The sequence below is a fragment of the Colias croceus genome, chromosome 24, assembly GCF_905220415.1.
Source record: "Colias croceus chromosome 24, ilColCroc2.1".
NCBI lineage: Eukaryota > Metazoa > Arthropoda > Insecta > Lepidoptera > Pieridae > Colias > Colias croceus.
Window position 1 is genome coordinate 232483 of NC_059560.1, and position 18012 is coordinate 250494.

The following is an 18012-nucleotide window of genomic DNA, read 5'->3' on the forward strand; positions in this document are numbered from 1 at the left end:
GAAGCAATATTATTCCAAATCGTTAACAGTTTACTAAAATATCCATACCAAACCGGATGAGTAGTTCCTGAGATTAGCGCGTTCAAACAAACAAACTCTTCAGCTTTATAATATTAGCATGGACTAAATTAACTGTCATTTACTTTTATACTTATATCATTAAGTAATGATTTAAGCTATTATATCACTACCACGTAATAATTTTCAGTAAGTACTTCATTCTTGTATTCCAATAAAACTGAATATTCCGACTTTAAACTCCATTTATAACGTGTCTCCAAATATTTACGATACGGGCAATAAATTTTAAACTGATTCAATGGCTTTAAACGTATGAATATTTTGTATTCGCATATTTTGCGAGGTGGCAATCTTTTTGATAAATACCGCCACGGGATGAAGGGATAATTGTCGTTGTGATTTATTATACCAGTGGGTTTTTAATATATTGAGAGTTAAATTTTTATGTTCTGAAGCATTTTGTTTGGAAGAATTCTTTGTTTTTACTGTAAGAGGAAAAGATAGAGCTATATGTTCGTTTATATTTCATGTTGTACATTTGTACAATATAAGTAATCCAAATAATAATTAGCTCATAAGTACTCTAGACAAACTGTAAAAATGTTAAGTATCTAGTTAAAAATAATAAATGAACGTATTTGCAAGTTTCTGATAAATAAATTCTGCAAGACTCTTATTGCATGTAAATAATATCAATAAATAACTGTCATAATTTGAAGTTATCTTCCGAATTATTTATTTAGGACCAAAAAAATGGTAGGTATCCTTTTAAATTTTTAAAATTTATAAGGAATATTATCTATATGTATTCGTATTATTTATTTTATAAAACAACCCCCGGTGTACTTATTAACTTAAATCGTAAATACGTTTAAAAGTTGTAACGCGAGTTTTAAATCCATTTATCTCTAGGAAGCCATAAATCCAAAACTTCCAAAATAAAGTTGATTCAACTCATTGCGATGCAGCGCGAATACAAACAGATAGAAAACAAACAACATTATGTTTCTCTTGTATTCTTGATTTTTGTTTTACTTAGTTTTTGAATACTTGGAAATTAATTTAACTTTGTGAATGCGGTCAGGGGCAATAAGTTTAATCTTATTTATATTTGAGAAAGTGTTACATAATAACTGAAATAGATTAGAATAACAGTTTGGGCTTCATTTCTTAATGTATATATAACACCGAATATACCAATGCAGTTCTTATGTTTGTGGCTGTGGTATCGTCAAAACAGCTAAACAGATCTTGATGAAATTGCATTTTTAACGTTTACATTTTAATTACTGTCTGAAATAGTAGAAATACTACTTTAAACTTCATTCACACACGCAAAGACACAAAAAATTGTAACATAAACTTCGATATAAGCTAATCCCTGTACATTTTACAAAAGCAATATCTAATTTAGTAAACATTTTCCAGGTTAAATGGATCACTGTTTTCCCCGATAGCTGGCCAATACATCACACCTGTCAGCTGGATGCTCTTCTAATCTTTCTATTGACGAATATTTAGCAATGTGAATGAAAAACCTTTGAGGATTTCGAGGCGTTATTTTGTAATCGACTTAAAATGTTGTTTGAAAACGGTTGTATTGAGTGTGTAGGTTATGAAGAATCAAAAATGCTATTATAAGATACAATACTTTTATTCGTAATCAAAACCATACATTTCTTACTAACTACATAGGAATTACGAAACCGGGGCTTTTATTTGCTAGTGGTTGAGTGTGACGACATAACATCGTGATCCAATTGCTCCATTTCTTGCTCCGTCAAAGTACAACATACATAGTCAATACACACCTGAAATATACACTAGAAATTAAATATAATAATTGTTGTGTTATCGAAGTAGGTACGATTAAAAACAGTAGAATAAATTTGATATATGATCAAAGTCAAGTTTGATTTTACATGCGCTCTTATATAGGTACATGAACTCAAAACTTTTGTCGACACAGTCGTCTCAAAAAAACAGAGCGAAAGCATTGAGATATACCTACATAATATGGAGACGACACCGCCTACATCACTTATGTTCCGCTCAACATACGCCATATGGCGTAACTGCACGCTCATTTTTTATTTATTTTAAAGTGAAACACATCAAATATGCCTTCGTGTGTGTTACGATATTGCACAAATAATACAAATAATACGAAAAAGTGCAAAGGAATAACTTTCATCGGTAAGTACCTAACTAGATAATAATTTTTAAAACTTAGTTAGAGCAAAAAAATGGTGCACAGATTTTGTTCGTGGTGTCTCCTCCATACGTAGTAATATTATCTCAATGAGCGAAAGTTAGTTTCTACTCAAAATAAATTAAAACTAATGTTTATTTGCGAATGTTAACTGTTGCGCAAAGATGAGCCACTATATCACAAGAAATAATGTAAGGGTATTTATATTAATTCCAGTAAGGAAACGGGGATTTAGCTGTGAATTCTTCTGACGCGAAAATAAAGCTAAAGAATATAAAACTTGCTTCATCTGTTCTCATTTGTTTTTGCTATTAAACTTCCGCCATTTATCTACACTTTTCTTAACAAGAGATTAGTGTGTGTTTTGGCAAATAAATTTCGCTTACCTTTAATCCATACATACGTTTTAGACGATTCTTGTATCAGTAGACTATACTTAGGTAAATTTAAATAATATTAATGTTTACTGTTAGTAGCGTTTAGCTACTATTATGCATTCTGTACTGTTAGTTTGTTTAAACGAAAATAATAACAAAAAGTCGGTTCTATAATTATTGTAATAACGGATAACGGAATATAATATATCTATTCTTCTACTCATGATAAGTAACTTTGGAGTTGGGTTTATTTATCTATTTAACAATTAAATGTACCACACGAAGTTAAAAATATTTAAAATTGGTATTCAGTATAAGGTTGTTAATTTGTACCAATATCATACTAGCACGTACAATTTTATATTATATAATATCTAGGTATATAATGCGTAATAATAAACAATATTTACGTTAAATAAATAACATTTTTAAAAGGTAAGCTGGAAAATAGTACACAAGTTGGAATTCATTGCCAGTCCCTTTGCTAATTATGATTCGACACCCGTATCGTGTAAATAATTTACTTGGAAACTGCGAACGAAGTTTATTAAAATTTCAGCGTTTAAATGCATCTTTTTATTTATTCTTTACATTGAACACCCCTCTTTATAAAAAATTGTTGCAAGGAATTGGCGATTCCATTAACGATCATGTTTAATCAATCCCTGAAGACTGGTATATTTCCTAGGGTATGGAAAACGGCTCACATAATACCTATTTTAAAGTCTGGTGACAAATCGAGCTGTGAGAATTACCGACCGATTAGCATACTATCTTGCCTGGCTAAATTATTTGAAGCAGTAGTCTACGATACACTGTATTTTCATCTCCTTCCCTTGATTTCTCCGAATCAACACGGATTTATAAGACAACGCTCGACAACTACAAATCTCCTGACTTACCACTCATATTTATGTTCTGCCTTTGAAAAAAGACAACAAGTGGACGCCATCTATACCGATTTTTCCAAAGCTTTCGATAGAGTAAACCACATAATACTTTGTAATAAACTAAGTGCTTGGGGAATACATGGTAATTTACTCAGATGGATTACTTCCTACCTGTCCAACCGTAGTCAGCTTGTTGCTCTTAATGGCTCATTATCCTCACCTGTTCTAATACCTTCTGGCGTCCCGCAAGGGTCCCATCTCGGACCCTTACTCTTTATCGTATTTATCAATGACCTCATCGACAACTTAAAATGCCCATCTCTTATGTATGCTGACGACTTAAAGGTATACTCCACTGTGGCCAATATTCAAGATGCTTATATACTACAAAATGACCTAGATTCTATAGCGAAATGGTGTGAACTTAACCAAATGACCCTGAACGTTAATAAATGTGCTGTTATAAGCTTTACGCGAAAGTTTAACAAATTAAATTTTAATTACAGTTTTAGAAGTCAGGTTCTTCCTCGTGTTTCCGTCATTAAAGATCTCGGTGTTTACTTTGACGATAAATTGTCTTTTAGAAGTCATTTCGATGATATTATCAATAGAAGCTCTCGTCTCCTTGGGTTTATCTCAAGGATCACGAAGGGTTTTAAAACACCATCTAGTCTTTTACATTTATTTGAAACCCTGATTCGTTCAATCCTAGAATTTAACTGTGTCATATGGTCACCGCACTATACAATTCACATCAAACGCATTGAACGACTTCAGAAGCGTTGCTTAAGGCTGGTTTCTCTTCGTTACCACATCGGTCGAAGTGGATCTAGCTACGAAAGTCTTCTTGAGAAATTTAATCTTGTCTCGTTGGAAAAGCGTCGACAGAGGCTAGAACTCATAACACTCCATAAAATCGTTCACTCATCTATCCACTCTCCGTCACTACTGTCAACTGTTAATTTTAATGCTTCATTTCGCTTCCGGACTAACAGAACTTTTTCTTTACCTTTAACCAGGAATAATACCTCTTTTTATAACCCCATATCTCGTTTCTGCCGTTTGTACAATGACTTATCCACAAGATTCCCCGATCTTGATATATTTGATCATCGAATAAACATATTCAAAGAACATGTCTGTCGAATCTTGAAATGATGTCCTAGTTTTGTTGTAATGTATTGTGTAATGTAACCATTATTTTTATTGTCTTTCTTTCATACATGTAATATTGAATTATCGAATTTTTAAATATGAATTTATTGTAATACGCTTTAGATACCTAACTTTAAACTGTATCCCATTTTAGTATTGTAATTGTACACATTTTGTTGGGCTGCGATCTGCTCGTAAAATTGATGTGGCGCCTATGGACCCGGCAAGATCGTGGCCTGTTGTGTGTATTAAATTGAATAAATAAATTAATTAAGATACGAGACGATGAATAATTTGCTTTTAAATATTAAATATTTTACTTGCGATGCGTCTACATGGTTTCTATGTAAACTTAAGATTGTTGAATCTTTTTAAAACTTACCGTGTCCGCTCCAGTTAGTAGAGCACTGTTCATGAAAATATACCAAGATATTTAACATAGAAAAAAAAATTACTAGCTGTAAAAGAACATGATTTCATGATGAGTAATAGGTAGGTACTCATTATTTATTTAATGCCTACGAAATTCAGCAGTCCCGTCAAAAACATTCCAGGAAATCTTACGAACATATTTATTATATACTAGCTTTCCACCCGCGGCTTCGCCCGCGTTTTCAAAGGAAAACCCGCATAGTTCCCGTTCCCGTGGAATTTCCGGGATAAAACCTATCCTATATTACTCGTGGATAATGTAGCTTTCGAATGGTGAAAGAATTTTTAAAATCGGTGCAGTAGTTTATGAGCCTATTCATTACAATCAAACAAACAAACAAACAAAGTTTTCCTCTTTATAATATTCGTGTAGATTTATTATATATTTTATATGTGATATCTTTACAGCCTTACATAACAGTTAAATAACTTAATATACAACTACCTACATATTTCAAGTTATTCATGTTTGAATAACCCAAAATACATTCTCGAAGGTTCCCCATAGCATGTGTCCTAAATCCCGGGAAATCCATTGGGCCGATAATTTATGGCCATAATTCTGATATAACCGCACAAACTTAGTTTATTTCGAGCTGACAAGCGGCCCCAGCGATCCCACTCGATGGTTATGGATCCTTTATAGGTTACGAGTTGTTTAATTTATTACTTACTAGCATTCCGCCTGCGGCTTCGCCCGCTTTATCTTAAAAGAAAGATTTAAGCATACATACATAGGGACAGAGAAAGCGACTTTGTTTTATACTATGTAGTGATGATAAGGATAACTTTTATAGTTACTAGGTACATAATATGTAAATGGTTATGATTGTAATGTTTGGTTTGAAACTGTTTTATTAAAACAAAAAATAATCTTATGACATATCCTCCCATATACAGTCGTTATATTATTATACACAACAATTATTATGTAAGTTGTATTTTTCAAAACGTCCGTCCGTTTATTTATTCCTGAAGAGAATGAGACAATTTGCAAGTGTTGTTTTCGTGAGATTATAAAGCAAAGAACATCAAGAGAATTTAAATCTGTCTCTAGCCATCTATACTATAAAAGCTTGTTTGTTTGTTTGTTTGAACGCGCTAATCTCGGGAACTACTGATTTGAAAAATTATTTCGGTGTTAGATAGCCCATTCATCGAGGAAGGCTATAGGCTATATTATCATCTCGCTAAGACCAACAGGAGCGGAACACTGCGGGAAAAACCGCGTAGCACAGCTAGTCCTATAATAAATCAAAATGTGTTTACTAACTAACCAGGTCATCTAGAACATTCTAGAACAATCTAGAACAGTCTAGAAAACCAATTACTAGTCCATCGTAGTGCAGCGAAGTTTGGAACTAATCGACTCTAACGTACCCACACTCCACAGACCTGCTTACTGTATATCTAGTTTATTAGTTGGGATAAAAGTTGATAGATTGAGTTTGTTACAAGATTGTTACAAGGTAAGGTTAATAGTTTCATATTGATTTTTTAATATTTAATGGCAGGATGTGCAGGTATGTTTGTAGCAATTAACATAAGAATGAAGTACCTAATGATATTTTACCTACATATGAAATTGGTCGTTACTTTTCATATAAGTACTAGATAATAATATTTATAATCTAATATTTATAATCTTATTTAAAAATTGTTCTAGATTTTCAGGTATTATACCCATATCCTTTGCCATTTGCTATACCTATAATCATTTAATATTACCAGTTTAAAATATAAAATGCAAGCATTTTAATTTATAGGATACCAATTTAAAAATCAGCAATAACGTCTGCTACATTCATCGGATAACAATTAAAAAATCAGCAATACATAACGTAAACACAAAAACCCATTATATCATCGCGTCCACACAAAAACAATATGCTTTTAAAATTATGAAGTTAAAAGCAAATAATAAAATATGGAAACAGCTATACATCATGGCGACAATTATTATCCTTTCATCTGATGCGATGTATCAAGCTTTGGGATACGTTGCGTGTGAAATCTGATTTTAAATTAGGTTAATTTATTTTATATTGTAAGCAATTTAAATTTGGGTCGACAGAGATTGCCTTGATAAATGTACCCCAAAATAGGACACTGTTTTTAAGGGATAGGTAGCGTTGTTTAAATTGTTGGTATAACGATTGCCTTTATAATATGTCAAATAACAAATTCATGTATTGTAGGGTAAGAGCGGGTATTACCGGTCACCTAAGGACAAAAATAAACAACTCATAAAATAATCAACTTATCTTTATTAAACTTTACAAAAATGAAACATAGTCTTACCCTCTAACGAATGACTTGAATTAAGATCAATAGTAATTGTATTTTTGGTGTAATCAACATAAGAAAAAAAAATGACTTTGACCGGCATTAGACTCCATGGAAGGTAATTCCGGTCACCACGGTTCTAATGCCGGTCAGCGTAGTTTAATAACAGTCAGCGTAGTTTAAAGCTGGTCAGCGAAGCCTAAGTCCGGTCAAGCTTTTCTGAAACATATATCACACATGTAGTTTTCAGGGGTGTCACTACCCATTACATTCAGCATGCGCCCACAACCCACAGATGTGTTATTACATCTGTACCAGAGTTCATTGTTACTCCCGTAATCATCACACAGAACACACTTGTTTTCAGAATCATTATTTTCAATATCTGTGTCATCATCTTTACGCAAGTCAGTCATCTCTATATCAGATTCTGAACTGCTGCTAGTGTTATTTTTATCCTGAAGAATTCTTTTTTTAACTTGTTTTTTTCTTTCCATTTGGGTTCAGTTTGCTTTGCCTTTTCTTATCCTCACTTTGCTTTTTATTGGCTTCTTTAGTAACATTGCTCTTCAGATTCTTTCTTGTCTCAGATTTCTATAGCTGGATAGCAGATTTCTATTGAAAACTATAGCGGGTAACTCCGGTCAGCTTGACCGGCAATAGACGACAGAAGGTATTTTTATGAATCATTTTTTTTTTTACAAAATAAACAAACAACAGCGTGAAATAAGACTAAATATTAAAAACTCGATCAGTTAGCAGTCCGGAAATCAATTAAGTATTGGTTTAATGTGATAAATTAAAGACCTACTTCTTATTTTCGGTGGACGAAAAATTGTATCAAATTGGCGCGAAAACTGACGACGTGCATTCCAGCTCAGCATGTAATCGGAACTAAGCGGGGGTCGGCGGGGCGCGGTCGGGAATGATCACGCCACCTTTTTTACATGTGTGTGTGCATTTAGCGCACCATTTTGTATGTAATAGTAAAGTGACTGGTATTATCTCCTGACCGGAGTTGCCCGCTCTTACCCTACCTATGTACATAATAATTATTTGAAAAACTATCTTCATTCTTCATGATCGTAAGTAGGTACTATTTATGACTTATAATATTATAATTATGAAGTCTTGTTTCATTTTATCAAATGCACTAAATTTAAAATTACAATATATGTATGAGAATTTTTTAATTTTATGCAATATTTTAAAAACCTTATATAATATTGAGTAATGTTATAAGAATATCAAAAGACAATATTGTTATACTGAAAATCTGAAGTCTGATAAATCTATTTGAAACAATATTACCATTTATAACTTCCCGCGCTTACCGACATCTTCGTTGCTATGGAAACGCCGACGCCAAGAACTTTTTCGTCTTTAAGAAGATCAGCGCCATCTAGTTGTAATACCGGAACTACGGAATAGACAGCACTTTCTTGTGACGTCGTAGTTCTTAGAAGAACCGCTAGGTGGCAAATCAAGATTTGTGTTCTCATAAATTGTTATTAGATTGGAATTCAGTTTTCACGAAAAGTTGTATTTCTGTATAGGAATGGGTAATGTCTGTGGGTAATGTGTTGTAAAATACACAAATTGAATAGTTCTATGTTTATTGTTTTATTATTTAAAAAAATATAATAATATGAACAGCATATCTAATATTTGCAATTTTTTTAATTTTTATTAATTTATTAAATAATACTTATTCGGAATTAAGCTTTATCAAAAAATCTTTCAAAAATATTAAGACTTTGATGTTATTGTAGTTCAGATGAATTAGATTAGAAAGAATTAGTGTTAGCCTAATAATTATATTTACTAATTTGCATATTAATCATATTATTGCAAGCCTAAAAATGATATCATAATAATATTCTCAACTTTACAAGCCAGAAGCTTCAAGCATAATACCGCATATGAAGCAACTGATTCAGTGATTACCCAATCCACGTAGGTACCTACTTATCTAAATTCCAAGGAGATTTAACTTCCAATATTTTACAACTTCGCGATCTTCCGGAGCTATAAAGTTCCTTATAAAAGTGTTATAATGGCCCCTAACGTCGCAACTTTGGAAATTTTTAATGACACTTGTCATTCTACGTTTATAATGATCCATTTACAAATGTTTCGTTATTTATTGCTTTTATGATGATTACGATTACTTATTTTTTACGCTGTTAAAATATGTCTCTGGATTAAGAAATAGTTTTTGTAGTCTGTTTACTGTTAGGATAAAAATCTTCAATGTTTGTATACCTAGATGTTTCATTTCGATATTAGTTAGGTAAATAGATAGGTACTATCTATATCTAGTTTTTTTTTCACACCTAAGATACGATTCAATTGGCAATAGTCAATTAAATTTAACATACCTACATAGAAAGCTTACAGCGTTTCGTTTTTTTTTTTTCATTTTTTGATAAATGATGATGTCTTTAAGATTTCCTACAACGATGGAAAATCGCTTTTTTATTCGAATTTTTTGAAGAGCAACCAGCTTCAGCCATGAACATTTTTATAATTAAGACCTATCTAAATAATATTATAAACGTGAAAGTATAGTATCTAAAACGTATACATACGTATATAAAAGGTTTAAAAATAAATAAATATTTCAGGGACATTTTGCACACACCGCACGATATCCCATACGGCCATACTAAGCTTTTCGCTTGTGTTAGGTATGAAAATCAAATGACTCTATGGGATGACAATTAGGTAATTGTCATCCCATAGAGTCATTTGATTATCTACACTAGTAGGTACTAGTTCAATGTGAGTTCAATCAAAATTTGATCAAAATACACAATGAAAACATATTTTTTTTATTTGTTACAGATTAAATAAAAAACAAGAAAAGCAAGATGGCGGCGTTCGTAGCGAAGCAGATGGTCGGGAACAAATTAAGCGCTGTAAAAGGTAAGGCTTAATTAATTATAATGATTAATGAATGGGAATTATTATATTTGGAAATACTCATTAATGATAAATAATGTTACACGAGGCTTTAATTTCTAGGCTTTTTGGACATCAAAAACAATATTTATAATTAAGTAGGTAAGTAAATACCTAAATGTTAATAAAGTGGCTAGACTCTTAATGAAGCGACTGTTTAAGTTGGCTGCGACATATCGTATTACTGTAGCGACATACTATAAATAATTATTCCCTTGATTATTATTAATTGCACAATTCCTTAGTAAAAAACTTACCTTATTTTCTTACTATCATAAAAGACGATATTGCAAAGAGAGATTCAATAGATAACTTATAGATACTATTATCTCGATATAAGAAATAAAGTCGCATTGGGGCGTGTTGTTTCTTCATTTGGCCAATAAACTATATTGTGACTGCTGACGTCGATCGTGATAGTTCAAATCTGACTTCTTGATATTTTGCAGGCTCAGGGTTTATGCAGAAAGGACACAGTGATACATAAAAATAAACGTAGGATACTACAAGATATTATCAGTAAATAATATTTCTACTTCTCATTTGTATGTAGTGGTAATTTTTTTTTCTAGGAACGCCGGGATCCAAATTCAAATTCATAAATAGCGTTACACATCGGTAGTTCCTATTCCTAGATACCTAGTATATAAAAACTATTTAAATGCAAATGAGTTTCAATCATTAAATCGAAACAGTTATATTTTTAAGGACTGAAATACAAAACGAAAAAACCTATTGAACTGATTACCTATATACTTATCTGGAAATCCGTGCACTATCTTTACATCACTACACAGCGGCCCAAATGAAATATTACCAAACATTACAACAAATTATACAGCGGATATCTATTCTATACATATAATAAATCTGTAGAAGGGTCAATTCTGTACATTGAAAATATTGAAAAAATAAATAGCAGGGGGTGTTACTGGATCGATACCAAACCCAAATATGTGATTAAAAAAATTTTTGTCTGTCTGTCTGTATGTGAAGGCATCACGTGAAAACTAACGGTTCGATTTCGATGAAACTTGGTATAATTATACCTTATTATCCTGGGCATAAAATAGGATACTTTTTATCCCGGAAAAATAAGTAGAAAAAAAATAAATCTTAATTTTTCTTAATTTTACCGCGCGGACGGAGTCGCGGGCGGAAGCTAGTTTTTAATAATTTCCATAGTATTCCAAAGATTCTCCCCAAAGTACTTACCCAGATATCGGAGATAGAATGATGTCCCCGGCGAGTAAATGAATGGCGACGTTTAGACGATGATTTCCCACCGGCTTCTGAAGATATCACTGAAAATATTAAATAATAACAATACTGGGATTTATTTATAGCAGTTTAAATGGTTGTTTGTTGAGGTAATGGCTTTTTTGAAGATATACGGAAGAGATAGATATCTATACTAATATTAAAGAAGAAAGGTTTGTAATTATGTATGTATGTATGGTTTTCACGCATAAACTACTGGACTGATTTTGATGAAATTTGGCACAGATAATCTTTAGACCCTGAGAAAGAACATAGGCTACCTTTTATTGCGAAATATGTACCACGGGCGAAGCCGGGGCGGACCGCTAGTAATGAATATAATAAATGCTATAAGGAATAAAGGCTAAATATAATATCAAAAAATAAAAGGTAAATTGAATCCTACCTACTAAAATAACAAATGATATGAAAGTAAACATTAGGATTGTTTTTATTAAGTGAAATTTCTTAAGGCGCGTTGAGAGAAAAATTTATCGCGTCATAGCAATACCGTCACGTCATGTTTGAATCTTACCAAAGAAGTTTCACTTCTGACACGTGTCCTCGGCACACACGCTTTTTTATATAATTACACCCTGAAACTGAAAGAAATATCTTTCAGTTTCTCATAATATAATTATTATGAAACTATGAAAACTATGAAAGCATAATAAAACGTGTACTTACCAAAAATATCCATATTTCCTTATAAAATGATAATTAACAGACGAATATTATGTTCATTCAATTAAGCCAACATTTCTTCAACAATTCCTTACCAAAACAAAATATTATGGAGGAAAATATATGGAAAATGGAGACTCACATGCTTTATTCTTGACCTAATTATTTAGGCCAAGAAAATTCATACTTTGCCAAAGATTTTTGTTAATATTTTCTTTAAAATATTCCTCCAACATTTCTTAGTTTACACTTTTAAAATATGTGACGTATTTATAATTTAATATTTTCTAATTTACTCGCGTATGGAAGTTTCTCGGGTGATGGAAGGTCTTTTTCTTGAGTTTATGTACCTAGATATGAAATTACACTAATTAAAATAAAGTATAGAAAATTTTAAATTTTCGCTTTAAATAGGATATTATATTGAAAATCACGACGATTAATGCCTCAAACATAGTTATTATATTGACATTTTAAAATAGTAGGTATCTAATTAATATTTTAACTGATACAATACAACCTGTAGAGAAGTAAATAGCAATATTGACTTTGAAAAAAGAGCTATCTTGTTTTCGAAAGTATTGCCAGTATGCCTATATCTTACGAGTTGCCATAATAAAATCGATGACGAAAAAATATAAGACGTTACATTTGTTGTCTTTGATTTCCTAAATTCTAATTTCTACTAAGAAAATATCTTCAAAGTATAACCTTTCATTTGAAAGCATTTTTATTGTTAAATATACAATTGCGCAATTTCAAATCAATGTCACATACAATTTTGTTAGAACATTTCTATAAATTTGCGGTTAACCGCAACGATGGTATCTACGATTTAGTTCACATTAAAGCAATATTTTTCGTTGGACAGTAGAGAAATTATGTCATCAATTTACCAAAGAGAACTAGATAATAATAAGTGTGATATTAATGTCCGACGGTCACAATCACATTTCTAAAAAAAATTGAAAAAAAAAGGAAGCAAAAGAATTACTTTCACACGTAATAAAATAGGCATTTAAATAATTAATAATTTCTCCAAAATACCTTCACAATAGGGTAATTAAACCTTAAAAAAAAGACAATAATTTATAATCTACAGTTTTATTAGCACAGATGGCGCGTCTATATGACTGCACTCCTAGATAGTAATCCCATTGTTTTAACAAAGGCTTTAAAAATTTCTTTGAAAGTATGCTTCAGAGGGTGGATTTGAATTGTTTTAAAAATCTTAGAAGTTTATGAAAGGCCTTAGTTTGTGTAAAGGTTTCAACGATTACTTTTACCTTTGTTAAGTTCTTTTATTAACCGATTCGGAAAGGAGGGTTAATTTTTTGTGTTTTATGTTTGTTTCGTAATTAAGTTATATAATGGATTTGTGTTTAATTTGAAAGGGCGACAAATTAGAACGAAATTAAATATTAATATAGGTTTCAGTAATTTTACTAAGTTTATTTTTTATCATATAGAAATAATATGATATGATTAAGTAGGTAATTAATATTAGTATAAAATATATTTTAAATTATCTAGTAGAAAGTATATGAATAATACATAGTGGTGAGTGGTATGAAAAAAAAAATAAGAAACCTTTTTTGAATTCTTTAATTCGCACAAACTAATTATTTCTTCCTATAAATTAGCATAGATACCTATATTTTTATTTTTATTACCCGTGATGGAAGAAATAGAATATTCTAGATTTATTATGGCACATACATAATAATTTTATAACCAATAGTTATAAACTCAACTTAATAATTATTAAACTTTATATTATCATTACGAATCTCGTTTCCAAATGATCGTGACGACATATCGTGTCGTGTTCATGTCGCCTCTAATTAATATTTCTCTTTACATATATTAAAATACTAGATAAAATATGTAAAACATGTAACCACGACTATCATAATATTATATAAATCATTATTTGAGCAATTTTTTGTCGTCACGACCAAATCAAAACAAGTTAAAGTCCGTTTAGCTCCAAAGAAACAGTACATTTGTTTATTTTTCTTATAAACTTACCTGTTCTACTCTTGCAAGAAAAAATCTAAGAGTATTTTTTTGTATAAAGGGAATATAATATTTAAAATAATTTTTATTGCTATTCATTCTGATTTGCCTCTCTATGTTGTATACCTATAAATTCTTCTAATGGTTTCTTTAAATCGTAACATTATATGAATTACAATTTGCATTGCCTCCCTAATCGATATTTTAGCAAATTACTTCGGTTACTTAATAATGTGTAATCAACTAAATCATAAAATATATACGATAACTAAATAGCTCCTTGAGGCAATACCTAACGACTTTGTTTTTAAATTATCAAATAATCTACGATAACCATTCTAAACTATATCTCTTTAAGAAATCTTAAAAATTCACTAATAATCGATATTATTTAGGTAATCGTTATTAGAAGTAACTATACTCTGCTTTCGTTTGTTTCGCGCGCAAAAAAGCTTCCGCCAATTTATTTGACATAAACGTCACCGAGGTTTTTGGCGGCAGTTTGAACGATTTAAAAAACGCTTCCACCGCGGCGCTGTCTTTCAAGAGATTCTGTTTAATCTGTAGCACTTTCTTTTCGTTTTCTGACAATCCCTTTGTGTCGCCCGCGATCTTGCTGGATTTAATCAACGCTTCGATTTCATCGTTCATGTTTTCTTTTTCCGGTGTCGCTGGCGCTGGCTCGTCTTCTTTTTTATGTGTAGCGTTGTTGCCATTTTCAATAGTTTTGTTACAGCGACACTTGAGTTGGTAGCAGACTAAACAATCCCGTAGTTCGATCGCGTCCAGCATCGCTATCAGCTCCCTGCGTTTATTTTGAAGGTTGATCTCCTGAAAAATACAGAAAATTTTCTTTAGAAAAAATATTACTAAGTAGATATTAGTATAGATAGATTTTTTTCACAAAACACACATTCATACAAACATACGAAACTTAGTAACATGGATGCGTGTTTATTATTCATTCACGTTTTACTTTTAACAGCTGATGTATCAGTATAAAATTTGGTAAAAAGAAAGATTATAGTCGTTTTATCACATAGTTTACTTTTACATCCGTATTTAACGCGAGTCCCGTCGCGGGTTTCAGCTAGTCTCTTAAAATAATTAATTGGTTGTAAATTAAAAGGTTGCTGTTATTTTAATATTGCATATCATAATTTTAATTTGTCAAGTTGAGGCGAATTCAGTATTTATAAATTAAAATATAAGACTACAAACAGATAAGAAAAATTACAAAGGACAGGCTTTCAACCTCATTACTTCAATACCTAAAGTAATTCTTGGAATTCCTAAGCCATTTTGTTAATATAACTTATTTTACCGTTGAATTTGGTTAAAGATAATAAAAGTCTTCTAAAGAATATCCTCTTTTATTTTATATTTTGTACTTTTTATTAGATTCCTGTTGTAAGTAATCATCTATACTAATATTATAAAGCTTAAGAGTTTGTTTGAACGCACTAATCACTGGAACTACTGGTCCGATTTGAAAAATTCTTTCGGTGTTAGATAGCCCATTTATCGAGGAAGGCTATGGGCTATATAATATCATCACACTAAGACCAACAGGAGCGGAGCCACGCGGGTTAAACCGCGCGACACAGCTAGTGTGTAATAAACAGTTTCCTATATTTTTATAACAATCTAACCAGGTAATTCCAATGACCTATTATACTAGTAGACGCGGCATACGCCAACATCATTGCACTAAAAAACAGCGTAATTAATACATACCTACTTACTAAAGCATTATCACCAATACAGTTGTTCTCTCTTTCACTCTCACGCACGAGACATAATACATGTCTCACTCATGTACTTCGTAATAACAACTGCCGATTAAAATATAAAAAGAACGTCCAGCCACGACGCTGAATGGTGCGTGACTAAGTGAAACTCGGGCACTTAGCTGAGTTTTTTCTTGCCAAAATAGAGAGCGGGTAACGTATCTAGTTCTTTTATATATCATAGGGTAATTCAGCTGATTAGACCGTTTCAATTTAAGTTTTGACTTGAAAGGCTCTTTAAATGTTAATTCTATTAAGTAATACTTGTATAACATGTTGTAAAATTTCCTTTAATTCTATTGATTTTGAAGTGAGATACTTTTTAGGTAGATACATTTAACCAATAGGCTGCAAAAGCTGCCTTATCTTTAAAAAACTTATGTACTTTAATTTTTTTACTTCAAGAAATTTAATAATGTGAACAAAGACGATAAAGTATTTAAAATAATAAGCAATTTATGAATTAATGAGTGCATTCTACCTGCACTTCCTACCTATATACTTAAAAATATTCAAATCGAACTATTTCAACCCACAATTTATATTGGTACTTTTCTACAAAATAAACTTACCAATTGAAAAGTAGCATCGCTATAATAATACACTTCGTCACTCAACATTTTATTATTCACTAACATAATATGACTTTAAAACATTCTTAACCACCTTCCTCGATTGCAGATGGTTAAAATGTGACGTTAAAATTTCTTAACAATGGTGAATCACCTGACTTATATACTGTAAGCAATAATCACACTTACTTGTAAGATAATAAGGAGTAAAGTGGTGTAACGTTATATTAATAATAGATCTACCCCCACTTTAATAGTACAATTAATTTCGAGTCATTAGAAAATTATTTATTTGAAGAAATGATTAGCTAACTGGTTTGCATGTGTATATGAAAAACAAATTCGTTATTGTTTTGATTATGCTTGCACTAAAAATCTTAAAAATGTATTTTCTTACACAGAATGTTATTACATATTTAGATTTATATTGTAAAAATTAAAAAAACAGACTAAAAATGTTATTACAGATAAAAAACATTTTGATAATAGGTATCTACATCCTACTTGTTTAATCTACAACATTATTCTCATAATGTTTTGTATGGATTTAAAAACATGATTTCTACTTCTAGCGCATATAATATAATTCTATGACTTTAGTGTATATTGCACTAATATAATTGCTAAGGATATTCTAAACCTTAAGCCTAATTATAATAATAGTGTACGGACATAATACGATTACTATATAGGTATTATCTCATATATAAATCTATAATTATCTATATTCTATACCGCAATTAATACTAGGATATTATTGTAGTTACAAGTGCTACTTATGATAGAATTTAAAAGTGTTATTTAAGATTAGCTAATACGCCAAAACAGAATGTTTTATTTTTAATAATTTCAATAAATAAATAGATGCACCGTACAAAAGTATCTTATTTTGTCTTTTTTCTCCACAGATAACTTAAAGGGATGAAAAAGTTAAAAATTTAAATAGAAAATAGGTAGGTATGCTATCTCGCAATAAGATGAAGTACACACTCACAGACACGACTAGTTCCACATCAATATTATCCGTACAAAGAGCGTAAATTTCAAATGGAATAACCCACTTCCAGCATTAAATTCCCCTATTGTTCTAAAGACCCTCAATATCGCAGAAAGAATGCGGCAAGTCTTAATATGCGGTGTCGACAAATATCGGCGAGGACGGTATGTGGAGAATGCTCGCTTACGGAGGCACGTGATCCTACTGCTGAGTGCTGCCTAACTCTATAAAATAAATTCACTCTGAATTTCATTGAGTGATCGGTTTCGAGTTCGAGTATGGTCATGGGCGCGTGAATTTGAAATTCGAATTGTTTTCTTTTTTTAATCGAATTGTTTTTTTGGTTGCCAGCT

General features: G+C 31.2%; 2 protein-coding genes and 1 long non-coding RNA gene across 3 annotated transcripts in view; 1 reads left to right on the forward strand and 2 right to left on the reverse strand.

Moving 5' to 3' along the window:
* LOC123702916 (complexin) overlaps positions 1-18012 on the forward strand; it is a 169004-nt gene that overhangs the window by 86465 nt on the left and 64527 nt on the right. Inside the window, exon 3 of the mRNA XM_045650762.1 lies at positions 10221-10301. Coding sequence (XP_045506718.1) covers positions 10247-10301 — 55 coding nt within the window. The 5' untranslated portion in view covers positions 10221-10246. The remainder of the gene's footprint in view (positions 1-10220; positions 10302-18012) is intronic.
* Positions 10185-11676, reverse strand: LOC123702918. The gene is made up of 2 exons (XR_006752935.1): positions 11553-11676; positions 10185-10292 (listed from the first exon to the last, which is right to left on the reverse strand). It is a non-coding gene; the product is annotated as an uncharacterized LOC123702918 (long non-coding RNA).
* LOC123702914 lies at positions 14549-16798 on the reverse strand. The gene is made up of 2 exons (XM_045650761.1): positions 16663-16798; positions 14549-15131 (listed from the first exon to the last, which is right to left on the reverse strand). Exons 1-2 carry the CDS (start codon positions 16726-16728, stop codon positions 14706-14708), a joined length of 492 nt encoding a protein of 163 aa, XP_045506717.1. The 5' UTR covers positions 16729-16798; the 3' UTR covers positions 14549-14705.